Source organism: Ascaphus truei, chromosome 11, assembly GCF_040206685.1.
Source record: "Ascaphus truei isolate aAscTru1 chromosome 11, aAscTru1.hap1, whole genome shotgun sequence".
In the NCBI taxonomy this organism is placed as follows: Eukaryota; Metazoa; Chordata; class Amphibia; order Anura; family Ascaphidae; genus Ascaphus; species Ascaphus truei.
Genome location: NC_134493.1, coordinates 43,826,519 through 43,839,427, shown reverse-complemented (window position 1 = coordinate 43,839,427; position 12,909 = coordinate 43,826,519). Strand labels below are relative to the sequence as shown.

General features: G+C 44.6%; 1 protein-coding gene across 2 annotated transcripts in view; it reads left to right on the top strand.

Annotated features, from left to right (window-relative positions):
- SDK1 (sidekick cell adhesion molecule 1) overlaps positions 1-12,055 on the top strand; it is a 489,999-nt gene extending 477,944 nt beyond the window's left edge. Inside the window, exon 45 of one of the 2 annotated variants that reach the window (XM_075565975.1) lies at positions 11,133-12,055. In XM_075565975.1, coding sequence (XP_075422090.1) covers positions 11,133-11,399 — 267 coding nt within the window. In that variant the 3' untranslated portion in view covers positions 11,400-12,055. The remainder of the gene's footprint in view (positions 1-11,132) is intronic. The other variant, XM_075565976.1, reaches the window with a different exon arrangement.
- Positions 12,056-12,909: the final 854 nt, after the last annotated feature.

The following is a 12,909-nucleotide window of genomic DNA, read 5'->3' as shown; positions in this document are numbered from 1 at the left end:
TAGCTCCCGCGAACCGCACAGCACGCCTCACATCTCCTGCACCTCACACATCTCCCTCCGCAACCGGACCGCGAGGCCCCCTACCCCGCTACACCATGCCACCAATGTCCCTCCCCCTATCCCGCTACCTCACACAGTGTAGCTCCCGCGGACCGCACAGCACGCCTCACATCTCCTGCACCTCACACATCTCCCTACCGCAACCGGACCGCGAGGCCCCCTACCCCGCTACACCATGCCACCAATGTCCCTCCCCCTATCCCGCTACCTCACACAGTGTAGCTCCCGCGAACCGCACAGCACGCCTCACATCTCCTGCACCTCACACAGCTCCCTACCGCAACCGGACCGCGAGGCCCCCTACCCCGCTACACCATGCCACCAATGTCCCTCCCCCTATCCCGCTACCTCACACAGTGTAGCTCCCGTGGACCGCACAGCACGCCTCACATCTCCTGCACCTCACACATCTCCCTCCGCAACCGGACCGCGAGGCCCCCTACCCCGCTACACCATGCCACCAATGTCCCTCCCCCTATCCCGCTACCTCACACAGTGTAGCTCCCGCGAACCGCACAGCACGCCTCACATCTCCTGCACCTCACACATCTCCCTACCGCAACCGGACCGCGAGGCCCCCTACCCCGCTACACCATGCCACCAATGTCCCTCCCCCTATCCCGCTACCTCACACAGTGTAGCTCCCGTGGACCGCACAGCACGCCTCACATCTCCTGCACCTCACACATCTCCCTCCGCAACCGGACCGCGAGGCCCCCTACCCCGCTACACCATGCCACCAATGTCCCTCCCCCTATCCCGCTACCTCACACAGTGTAGCTCCCGCGAACCGCACAGCACGCCTCACATCTCCTGCACCTCACACAGCTCCCTACCGCAACCAGACCGCGAGGCCCCCTACCCCGCTACACCATGCCACCAATGTCCCTCCCCCTATCCCGCTAGCTCACACAGTGTAGCTCCCGCGAACCGCACAGCACGCCTCACATCTCCTGCACCTCACACATCTCCCTACCGCAACCGGACCGCGAGGCCCCCTACCCCGCTACACCATGCCACCAATGTCCCTCCCCCTATCCCGCTACCTCACACAGTGTAGCTCCCGTGGACCTCACAGCACGCCTCACATCTCCTGCACCTCACACATCTCCCTACCGCAACCGGACCGCGAGGCCGCGGCCTACACTCACACACCATGGCAACGATGTCCCTCCCCCTATCCCGCTACCTCACACAGTGTAGCTCCCGCGGACCGCACAGCACGCCTCACATCTCCTGCACCTCACACATCTCCCTACCGCAACCGGACCGCGAGGCCGCGGCCTACACTCACACACCATGGCAACGATGTCCCTCCCCCTATCCCGCTACCTCACACAGTGTAGCTCCCGCGAACCGCACAGCACGCCACATCTCCTGCACCTCACACAGCTCCCTACCGCAACCGGACCGCGAGGCCGCGGCCTACACTCACACACCATGGCAACGATGTCCCTCCCCCTATCCCGCTACCTCACACAGTGTAGCTCCCGCGGACCGCACAGCACTCCTCATCTCCTGCACCTCACACAGCTCCCTACCGCAACCGGACCGCGAGGCCGCGGCCTACACTCACACACCATGCCACCAATGTTCCTCCCCCTATCCCGCTACCTCACACAGTGTATGACAACACCTACCACTGGAAATCAGATGTTCGTTGAAATAAAATATGTTTTCCTAACTATTTTACTGTCTGTATAATGTACACAACACTCACCCACACAAAAACCCCTCATACACACACACACACGCAAACATCCTGTCATTCTATGCCACACACTACACTCAAAAACATGCCATTTTTAACATGTGTATGACCAACAACACGCACTCACACACGTCACACACACAACATGCCTCATACACACACACACCATCACACACCAGCAACACACACACATGCTCTCACACACACCACACACCATGCCACCGATGTCACTCCCGCTATCCCGCTACCTCACACACTCTACCTCCCGCGGAACAACCAGCACGCCTGACATCTCCTGCACCTCACACATCTCCCTCCGCAACCGGACCGCGACGCCGCGGACTACAGTCAAACAGCATGCCACCAATGTCACTCCCGCTACCTCACACACTGTATGACAACACCTACCACTGAAACTCAGCTGTTCCTTACAATAAAATATGTTTTCCTAACAATTTCACTGTCTGTATAATTTATTCTAAAACACTTCTCACACCACCACTCACACACAACACTCACCCACACAAAACCCCCTCATACACACACACACACACACGCAAACATCCTGTCATTCTATGCCACACATAACAACAAATCACACCTCACCTTCACCCTCATAATACACACACTACACTCAAAAACATGCAATTTACAACATGTCTATGACCAACAACACGCACTCACACACGTCACACACACAACATGCGTCATACACACACACATGCCATCACACACGCCACATACACACATGCTCTCACACACACCACACACCATCACACACAACACACACACAAATACACAAACACATGCACACACACACGCACTCAGCAACGCCACACGCCCTCAACCACGCAACACACGTACTCACACACACACACCAACCTCCTCTGCTGATACAACACACAAAACAACACTTCAACATAACCTTAACTACCACACACAACACAACCACCACTAAACAAACACACACACCCAACCCACTGTTCCAATTACCTACCCTTCACCATACACACTACACTGAATACAATGCACATTTACACGTCTCACCACCCACTCCCATTGCACATCAACATCCCACCACACACAAACATATACAACAACACAACACCTCCGCTACTAACACACCTAGCACAATAAATCACCTCTTCCTTTCAATAACATATTTTACACAAAACATTACTATTTACACATCTGTCTAATTTATTGCACACAAACACTCAACTAACCAACACTGACACACACACTCACACACTCACTATCACATCACACACTCACTCATCCACACACACACCCCACACAATCAACAATCACACACAATAATTACATACACACACTATTCTGCCACACACACAGCCAACATTAACACAAAACAAAAACACACACAACATTTCAACACCTACACAAACGCACACCAAACACAAATAAATACCCCTCACCTCACACAGTGTAGCTCCCGCGAACCGCACAGCACGCCTCACATCTCCTGCACCTCACACATCTCCCTACCGCAACCGGACCGCGAGGCCCCCTACCCCGCTACACCATGCCACCAATGTCCCTCCCCCTATCCCGCTACCTCACATGAGTGAAGATATACTTCACAAAGCACAGAGACACAACCCATCACTCAATGTTACCTTTTCACCTGACATTTTCAATGAGGTACTCATATTGTTAGAAGATACATGTCTCTCTATCAATAACAAAACACTACTTCAATTAGGTCTAGAAGCTCCCCAACGTCATCATCACGATGTACTCAATACAGACCTTATGCGAGAGAAACAATACAATATTTCCATACTACAAGAATATGTTGCCACAAGAAAACCAATGTTAATTCCACAACAACTTAACACCTATGACAACATCATGCAGCACATAAACAACGAACAAGGTGCAATCCTGTTTCTTGATGCTCCAGGTGGAACAGGCAAAACATTTCTCATAAATTTACTCCTTGCAGAAATAAGAATGCACAATCATGTTGCACTTGCACTTGCATCATCTGGCATTGCAGCCACTCTTATGGATGGAGGAAGAACTGTGCACTCAGCTCTTAAATTACCACTAAACATTGCTCATGAAGAAAACCCAACATGTAATATTACCAAGACATCTGGCCAAGCCCGTGTTCTTCAAATTTGCAAACGTATTGTTTGGGATGAGTGTACCATGGCGCATAAAAAAGCACTTCAAGCCCTTAATAGAACCTTGCAAGACTTGCGTAACAATAAACAAATAATGGGTGGTGCTGTCATTCTTTTAGCTGGTGATTTCAGACAAACACTTCCAGTCATACCACGATCCACACCAGCAGACGAACTTCATGCATGCCTTAAATCCTCTATTTTATGGCGACATGTCAAACATTTTCCATTAACAACCAATATGCGAGTCCAACTTCTCGGCCACTCAAATGAACAACTTTTTGCACACACACTTCTTCAAATAGGTGAAGGCACTTTACCTACTGACTTAACATCAGGTGAAATTGCTTTTCCCACACATTTTTGTCACACTTGAAGATCTCATACATCACGTCTATCCAAATCTCTTACACAATTACACAAACCACCAGTGGCTCTGTGAAAGAGCCATCCTTGCTGCCAAAAATACTTCTGTCAATGACATCAATCATCAAATTCAAGACATTATTCCAAACACAATTACTCAATACAACTCAATCGATACAGTTGTGGATTGCGATGAAGCCGTTAACTATCCACCTGAATTCCTACACTCCCTCGAACCATCAGGGATGCCACCACATCATCTTCGCCTCAAAGTTGGAGCACCCATCATGCTACTTCGCAACCTACACACACCTAACCTTTGTAATGGAACCAGACTGTGCATAAAAACATTGATGCCCAACCTAATTGAAGCTGCTATCTTAACTGGCAACGCCAAAGGCCAAGATGTCTTCATCCCCCGCATTCCACTCATTCCTACAGACATGCCTTTTACTTTCAAACGGCTACAGTTCCCCATCAAACTAGCTTTTGCTATCACCATTAACAAAGCACAAGGACAATCTATAAAGTGCACTGGTATCAACTTAGAATCACCATGTTTCTCCCACGGCCAGTTATATGTTGCGTGCTCTAGAGTTGGATCCCCCCAACAATTGTACATCTTTGCTCCAACTGGAACTACCAAAAATGTCGTTTACAAACAAGCATTACAATGAACATTGACTTTCCTCAATTTCCATGAACTCTACATATTGCCATAAGAAATTACAAAAAAATGAAAGACACTCAATACACTACTGTCATCTTTTATTACTACATTATTTTACAACACACACTTTAACATTACATCAAATACACTCCTCTCAACAATGGACATTCACATCTTTCAAGAAGCATTTCCAACAATAACATTTTCAAAAATAACTACCGTAACAACTAACATACACTTCAAACATTTGCCCTCATATACATGTGCTTTCTACTACTGTTGATTTACAAACACAATTCTAACTAATATTACATAACATTGGCATCACATTACAACTTTCACATACAACATTTACACATACTTATTCACACTTCACATCCCGGGCAACGCCGGGTTTCTCAGCTAGTATATATATATATATATATATATATATATATATACAATACAATACAATCCTGCCGAATTTGGTTAAAATAAGTGCAGTTTTTAAAGGTTCAGTCCGCCATCTTGATTCAAAATAGCGTCCAATTGTATCCAAGCAGACCGGCTCCGTGAGCTCCGGAACTATCACACAACATTTGGTTACGATGTATATACAGTATTGTATATCTTTATTTATATAGTGGCATTAATGTACATAGTGCTTCACAGCAGTAAAACACGTGACGATGTCCTAAGATGTGTCAAAATGCCTAGCCAGCACACAAACCACTTTCCAAAATATATAGTACATACATTTTATTGTACACAGTTGGTCAAATAAATAAAAATAAAGACACAAAATAAATCCGCGTATTCCCATTTCACAAAAAGGAATTAAAGTATAACAAAAATAAAAAATTAAATCTTGATGTATATTCACTATATGTGGTAACAACTATTAAAAGAGTTCACACAAGAAAATCATAATACACATAATATCATACATTTTCCATAAGTGAATCAATTCCTGAAACAATGGGCCAGCCCGGGGTATCATCCTCTTATTCACCATCACAAGTAAAATGGAAAAAAAAAGGTATTTTGGATTCTTATTCAACATTTCAAAATATTCATTTTTGATTTGAAATACCCCAAACGAGCATTATCTAACACATCCTGCAATTCTTTGCCCAGAAATGTGTGGGATCATAACTTATTTTCATGGAGCATGATTCATCATCTAAAAGACTCGTTGCTTTCTTTACACAATCCTTCCCCTCATGGAGTATCTGAACACTTCCTTTATCTGCTGTATTAATAATAAGTTCTTTATTCTCAACCAATTCCTTAAGCGCTTGTTTCTCAGCAGGAGAAAGCTTTTGTCTGATATCAAACTGACTTGTGCACATATTCTAAAGGTCTCTATTAACTAAAGTCTTTATGTAACTTACTTTACATTCAGCCGGGTAATATGTGAGCTACGGGTTGAACTCTGTGGGATATTTTCACCTAATTGGCCTGAAGTAGTCAGTCCGTGAATAAACAGTGACTGAGGAGAGCCTGGCTCAATTCCCGGTGTCACCTCCTTGTGACCTTGGGCAAGTCACTTTATCTCCCTGTGCCTCAGGCACAAACATTATAGAGTGTAAGCTCACCTGGGCAGGGACTGTGTCTGTTAAATTCCTATGTGCTGCGTACCGCGCGCTATACTGTAACATTCCTCTGTGCTGCGTACCGCGCGCTATACTGTAACATTCCTATGTGCTGCGTACCGCGCGCTATACTGTAACATTCCTATGTGCTGCGTACCGCGTGCTATACTGTAACATTCCTATGTGCTGCGTACCGCGCGCTATACTGTAACATTCCTATGTGCTGCGTACCGCGCGCTATACTGTAACATTCCTATGTGCTGCGTACCGCGCGCTATACTGTAACATTCCTATGTGCTGCGTACCGCGCGCTATACTGTAACATTCCTATGTGCTGCGTACCGTGCGCTATACTGTAACATTCCTCTGTGCTGCGTACCTCGCGCTATACTGTAACATTCCTATGTGCTGCGTACCGCGCGCTATACTGTAACATTCCTATGTGCTGCGTACCGCGCGCTATACTGTAACATTCCTATGTGCTGCGTACCGCGCACTATACTGTAACATTCCTCTGTGCTGCGTACCGCGCGCTATACTGTAACATTCCTATGTGCTGCGTACCGCGCACTATACTGTAACATTCCTCTGTGCTGCGTACCGCGCGCTATACTGTAACATTCCTATGTGCTGCGTACCGCGCGCTATACTGTAACATTCCTATGTGCTGCGTACCGCGCGCTATACTGTAACATTCCTATGTGCTGCGTACCGCGCGCTATACTGTAACATTCCTATGTGCTGCGTACTGCGCGCTATACTGTAACATTCCTCTGTGCTGCGTACCGCGCGCTATACTGTAACATTCCTATGTGCCGCGTACCGCGCACTATACTGTAACATTCCTATGTGCTGCGTACCCCGCGCTATACTGTAACATTCCTCTGTGCTGCGTACCGCGTGCTATACTGTAACATTCCTATGTGCTGCGTACCGCGCGCTATACTGTAACATTCCTATGTGCTGCGTACCGCGCGCTATACTGTAACATTCCTCTGTGCTGCGTACCGCGCGCTATACTGTAACATTCCTATGTGCTGCGTACCGCACGCTATACTGTAACATTCCTATGTGCTGCGTACCGTGCGCTATACTGTAACATTCCTATGTGCTGCGTACCGCGCGCTATACTGTAACATTCCTCTGTGCTGCGTACCGCGCGCTATACTGTAACATTCCTCTGTGCTATGTACCGCGCGCTATACTGTAAGATTCCTATGTGCTGCGTACCGCGCGCTATACTGTAACATTCCTATGTGCTGCGTACCGCGCGCTATACTGTAACATTCCTATGTGCTGCGTACCGCGCGCTATACTGTAACATTCCTATGTGCTGCGTACCGCGTGCTATACTGTAACATTCCTATGTGCTGCGTACCGCGCGCTATACTGTAACATTCCTATGTGCTGCGTACCGCGCGCTATTCTGTAAGTGTGACGCGCTTTGAGTCCCATTGGGAGAAAAGCACTATATGAAATAAAGTTGATATTATTATTTATCATTTAATTGTGTATTAACTTTATAAGTAGAGATTCATTCCTTCCCATGTCTAACCTAGTAACATGCATTTTTGAATGCTAGATTTCGAGGGAATTTATTAAGCTCAATAAATAGTTAGAACATGTTGGGACCACAAGAGGGCGCAATCCCTTCATTAAAAATGTCTATTATTGGCTGGAGACGCAGAAGAAAGATTACAAATAACTAACCTTAGATTGAACTATTTTAGTACCGATTCTTCTCCTTTTCCTTGTCTTGTTGAAATCTCTCTTTTTTTTCCCCAAGTGGTGAGGTCACTATGAGTTGTTCCTCTAAAAAACCCAAAACCGAACCTCTTTTATAATCTAATCTGCTTCGATCATTACATTTTTTTTGAGGGGGAAACACGCTTAAATTCATATGATCTCCAAGCTTGTCTAAAGCTGAAACTCTGGTGGTGGTGAGGAAAGGTGTCACAGTCCTAGTGCTCTCGTCACTGTAAATTATTCTCACCTTACATCTCAGCCCTAATTTCTCGCTATACACCTGCCCGGCTCTCGCGTTCTGCTCAAGGAAGTCTTCTCTCTACCCCTTTTTTATCTAAAGCCCTCTCCCACCTTAAACCCTTCTCACTGACTGCCCCGCACCTCTGGAATGCCCTTCCCCTCAATATCCAATTGGCACCCTCTCTATCCACATTTAAGACCCATCTTAAAACCCACCTGCTTAACAAAGCATATTAGTAGCTCCGCTGGCTGTTACTGTACATCTCGTATGCACGGACCCCTTGCAGACGCACTTACCAGAATACCTGCCTATTGTCTCTGTAAGTTCTCCCCACTTACCACTTCGATTGTAAGCTCTTTGGCACAGGGACTGCTTTTCTTACTGTTACTTTTATATCTGTAGCACTTATTCCCACTATGAGTTATATTATTATGTCACGTGTATTACCGCTGTGAAGGGCTATGTACTGCACATAGATGGCGCTATATAAATAAAGATGCACATAAATACACCGCTTCCTGTTCTAAAACAGATCCTCTGTAGTGTAACTGTAGCCAGTCTTGGTAGTGTTACTTCTAGCCCGGGCTGTGTCTCCTTGCTTTGATTTGGAGAGCGCTGTTCACTTTCTGTTGATGTTCAGAGAGCGCTGTGTATGAGGGAGGTCCAGACATGTGCTGCTAGCAGACATATTGTGGGGGTGCAGTTTTGATCCCCTGGGAAGTGGCCGTTTGTGCACTCCTGCTGCCGGCTTTCACCACTTTTATCTGTCTCTCTGTTGCACTTTCACCTGCTTTACTCTTAGCGTTTTAGGCACTGTACATTATTCTGTCACAGAGTGCTGGAGAAAGCAGTCGTGGGTGTGTTCACATTTATACATATATATATATATATATATATATATATATATATATATATATATATATATATATATATATATATATATTTAAATATATATATATGTATATATATATATATATATATTTAAATATATATGTGTGTGTGTGTGGGTGTGTGTGTGTGTGTGTGTGTGTGTGTGTGTGTAAATATATATATATATATAATATATATTTACATATACATATACATATATATTTACATTACATATGTACAAATATATATATGTAAATATATGTGTATATGTATATATAAATATATATATATATACACTGAAGTTGGCATCATACGTGTCTCCTGTTGGAAGCACATTCTTTGATGAATGAGAGACAGATTCATGAACATCCTTTGAGTGTTTAGATATTTTCTTGGTTCATCTTTCCATCTTATTTAGTTTCTTTGTGTCAGGTGGTACAGTATTTGGTCAGATTGATTGTACAGTGGCCTCCAATGTTTCCCCAGTCACATACATGTATATTATATGTGTAGCATTGCATACCGCAGGAGCAGCACACACACAAGATGGTTACAGTTAGTTGAATGTTTGAATCCTCCTTTAGCAACAAAATGGGTCTGAAAATGATTATGCTGCGTTGTAAAATGATCCTAAGTATACCCATATTCTTTGACACTGGCGTTAAATATGACTGCGGCACTGTTTACTTACTGACTTTTCAAATATCATAACAACCCTCCCATCCTCCCGGGGAAGGATTCATTTGTTGTATGTGAGAGCAGCAAAAGCAGGAACACCCCAAATCACTGTGTCAGGACAAGCAAGAGTCTGAGCTTTGGGGCGATTTATGTGCCAAATAATGGGTGCAGGAGGTGCTTTGGGAGTTACACCAATATTGCTCAACATAGGTTGTTGTGAGTGAGTCTATAATTATTACAGTAGAAGACCTCTGTAGAAAAAAAGATAAAAATAAGGAATTCTAAAAAAAAACATTAAAAAGGTGCTATAACTGTCCGGAGTGAAACATCCCAACAAACTCCCTTAGCTAAAGACAAAAACCAAGCAAAAGGACACAAAGCACGCCATTCTGAAGAGAAAATGTCTGACTTCTGTATATGGGAGAAGGATTGTGTGTGTGTATGAGAGCTGTAGTGACACACAGGGGGCAGAGAGAAGGCAGTCCGACACGGAGCAGAGAGAGCGAGGCGGGGCACAGCAAGAGAGTAAAGCTAAGATATGAGGAGTGGAGAGTCGTGAAAGGGAGAAGGGAATTTTGTAGTGAATGCAGAGTTTATTAGCGTTGCCAACACAGCATGAGTAACTGGCTGGCTTGCAGTGTAATTAACGGTTATGCCAATGGGCACAATGAGGCGTGGTTTGGGTGGGATTATGAGCAGCTCCGTCTTTGACATATTGAGGCGTCTAGTTGCCATTCAGCATGAGATTTCCGTGAGATAGTTGGGGTCCTGGGACTGTACTGCACATGTGAGGTATAGTGTGGATAGATACAGTTGTTCATCATTTGCATACAAGTGATGCTTGAAGCCAAATGATCCAACAAGGTTACCAAGGGATAGCTCAGAGAGTAAATAGGAGAGCCCCCTCCTCCTAATATTAGAAGTATACTAAGATATTGTGAGTGTGTGCAAGTGTGTATATATATATATATATCATACACGTGTGTGTATGTATATATATATATATATATATATATATATATTGTTCATAACACATCTCTGACACTGTTTTTCTCTGACGTTCCAGCTGTCGGATTCCGATTACGAAGACGAGCTTCCTAAACACTCCTTTGTGAACCATTACATGAGCGACCCGTCCTATTACAACTCGTGGAAGCGACAGCAGAAGAGCTTGCCGCCCCCGGGCACTTACACCTACGAGGAGTGTGCAGGGAACGAGGCTGAGCCGTATTTCCAGACAGTCACTCAGAGCTCAGAGGGGGTTTACGCCCTGACAGGACCACTGGCCCAGGGCTCCCGGACTCCGGTCACAGGCTTCTCGTCCTTTGTGTGACGCGTGGCGCATCATACAAATTCGCAGACCCCCCACTGTGTGTAAATAGGATCAGCCCGAAGATCTCTGGTGTGGTGACGTTCACACACAAACACACACACACAAATAATGTCTACTTTTGAAGACAATCAAACTGTCATTTTATATAAACTCTACCAAGGAATCCTTTGTGACTTTTTTTTGTTTGTTTGTTTTTTCATCTTAAAAGTTTTTTTTTATAGTGTTTTTGTAAAATCTTATTCCGGAAGTGGATGCTTTTAGGAAGACACCGTATCGTTGTGTAGCTTTGTAAATTGTGTTTTAGCCACAACACAACAGATCTGGAATGGGACAACTGAATTCCATAATTTTGGAAACTTTCACATGCTCTTCTTGGCTACACAAGATTTAGGAGTGAGGTCTGGAGACTTTATTCTGCATGGTTGATTTGTGAAATTTCAGGATTTTGGACTCTTCCCTGTTCCTGATTTGCTGCTATTTGTCCAAAGGTTTTGATGGTTTATTCTTGGCAAATCATAATTAGAAGAAAATCATTTGGAGTCATATGAGTAACGAAATGTGGGTTGATGCAGCAACTGCCGGCTACATTGTTAACTCATCCCACTGTTATGAAATGTGTATCTTAAAAAAAATAAATGGCTAATTTGCATCATGAACATCCGTTTTCTAAATACTACGATTTTTGTTTCTTTCTTATAGTTTCTAATCTAGCGACAGATCATGGAGAGGAATCTCTGTGCCTTGGAGACATCCATGCGGTGTAAGCAAGACCCCACAATGTAGATCCATTCCACGAGATCGAATAATGTAGACCCCCACCCATGAGATTTGCAGGCTCCACAGTCACTGAGGGGGTTACACAAGGGCACTCATTCAATTCTCTATGAGGTTCAAACAGGAATATGCCATTTGCAATGAGCGTTTATTCAATGGGCCCTGTGGATCAAAGGATGATATACAGCTACAGTAAAAATGTGCTGTTTCCAGGTGAGTTGCTCAAAGAAGCTTGTGCAAGTAAATTAAATCAGCTGTGGAAAATATTCATTAGAATGATGTCGTCTCCTTAGGCCTCGTCCATAGTGCAAGATACGGGGCGAGTTACATAGCTCGCGCTACAAACAAACGTGTGTATTCCAAAGTGCATAGCCATAGTGAGCGCGAGCTTGTACGTGAGATACAAGGATACCAAAAGCAGAGGAGACAAACTTGTTTGCTATTGCAGCGAGACAGCCTGGTCATGTGAGCAGCTAACAGCCAATGAAAATGTAGTAAGCTATTCTGCCTGGATACTATTCAAATGACTTGTCAGTGGAGTTGTGCTTGCTGTGAGAATATGCACAACTCAACTATTGAAAATGTAATTTCTGAGGTTTACAAACGGGAACCTTTAATTCGTACCATGACAGAAATATCAATGATAATTTATGGGGAGAAATTTTTGCTGTATTGTCCATTACTTGTATGTAATTGTTAATGTATTTATTTTTATTTTTTGTAGTGTACAATGCTT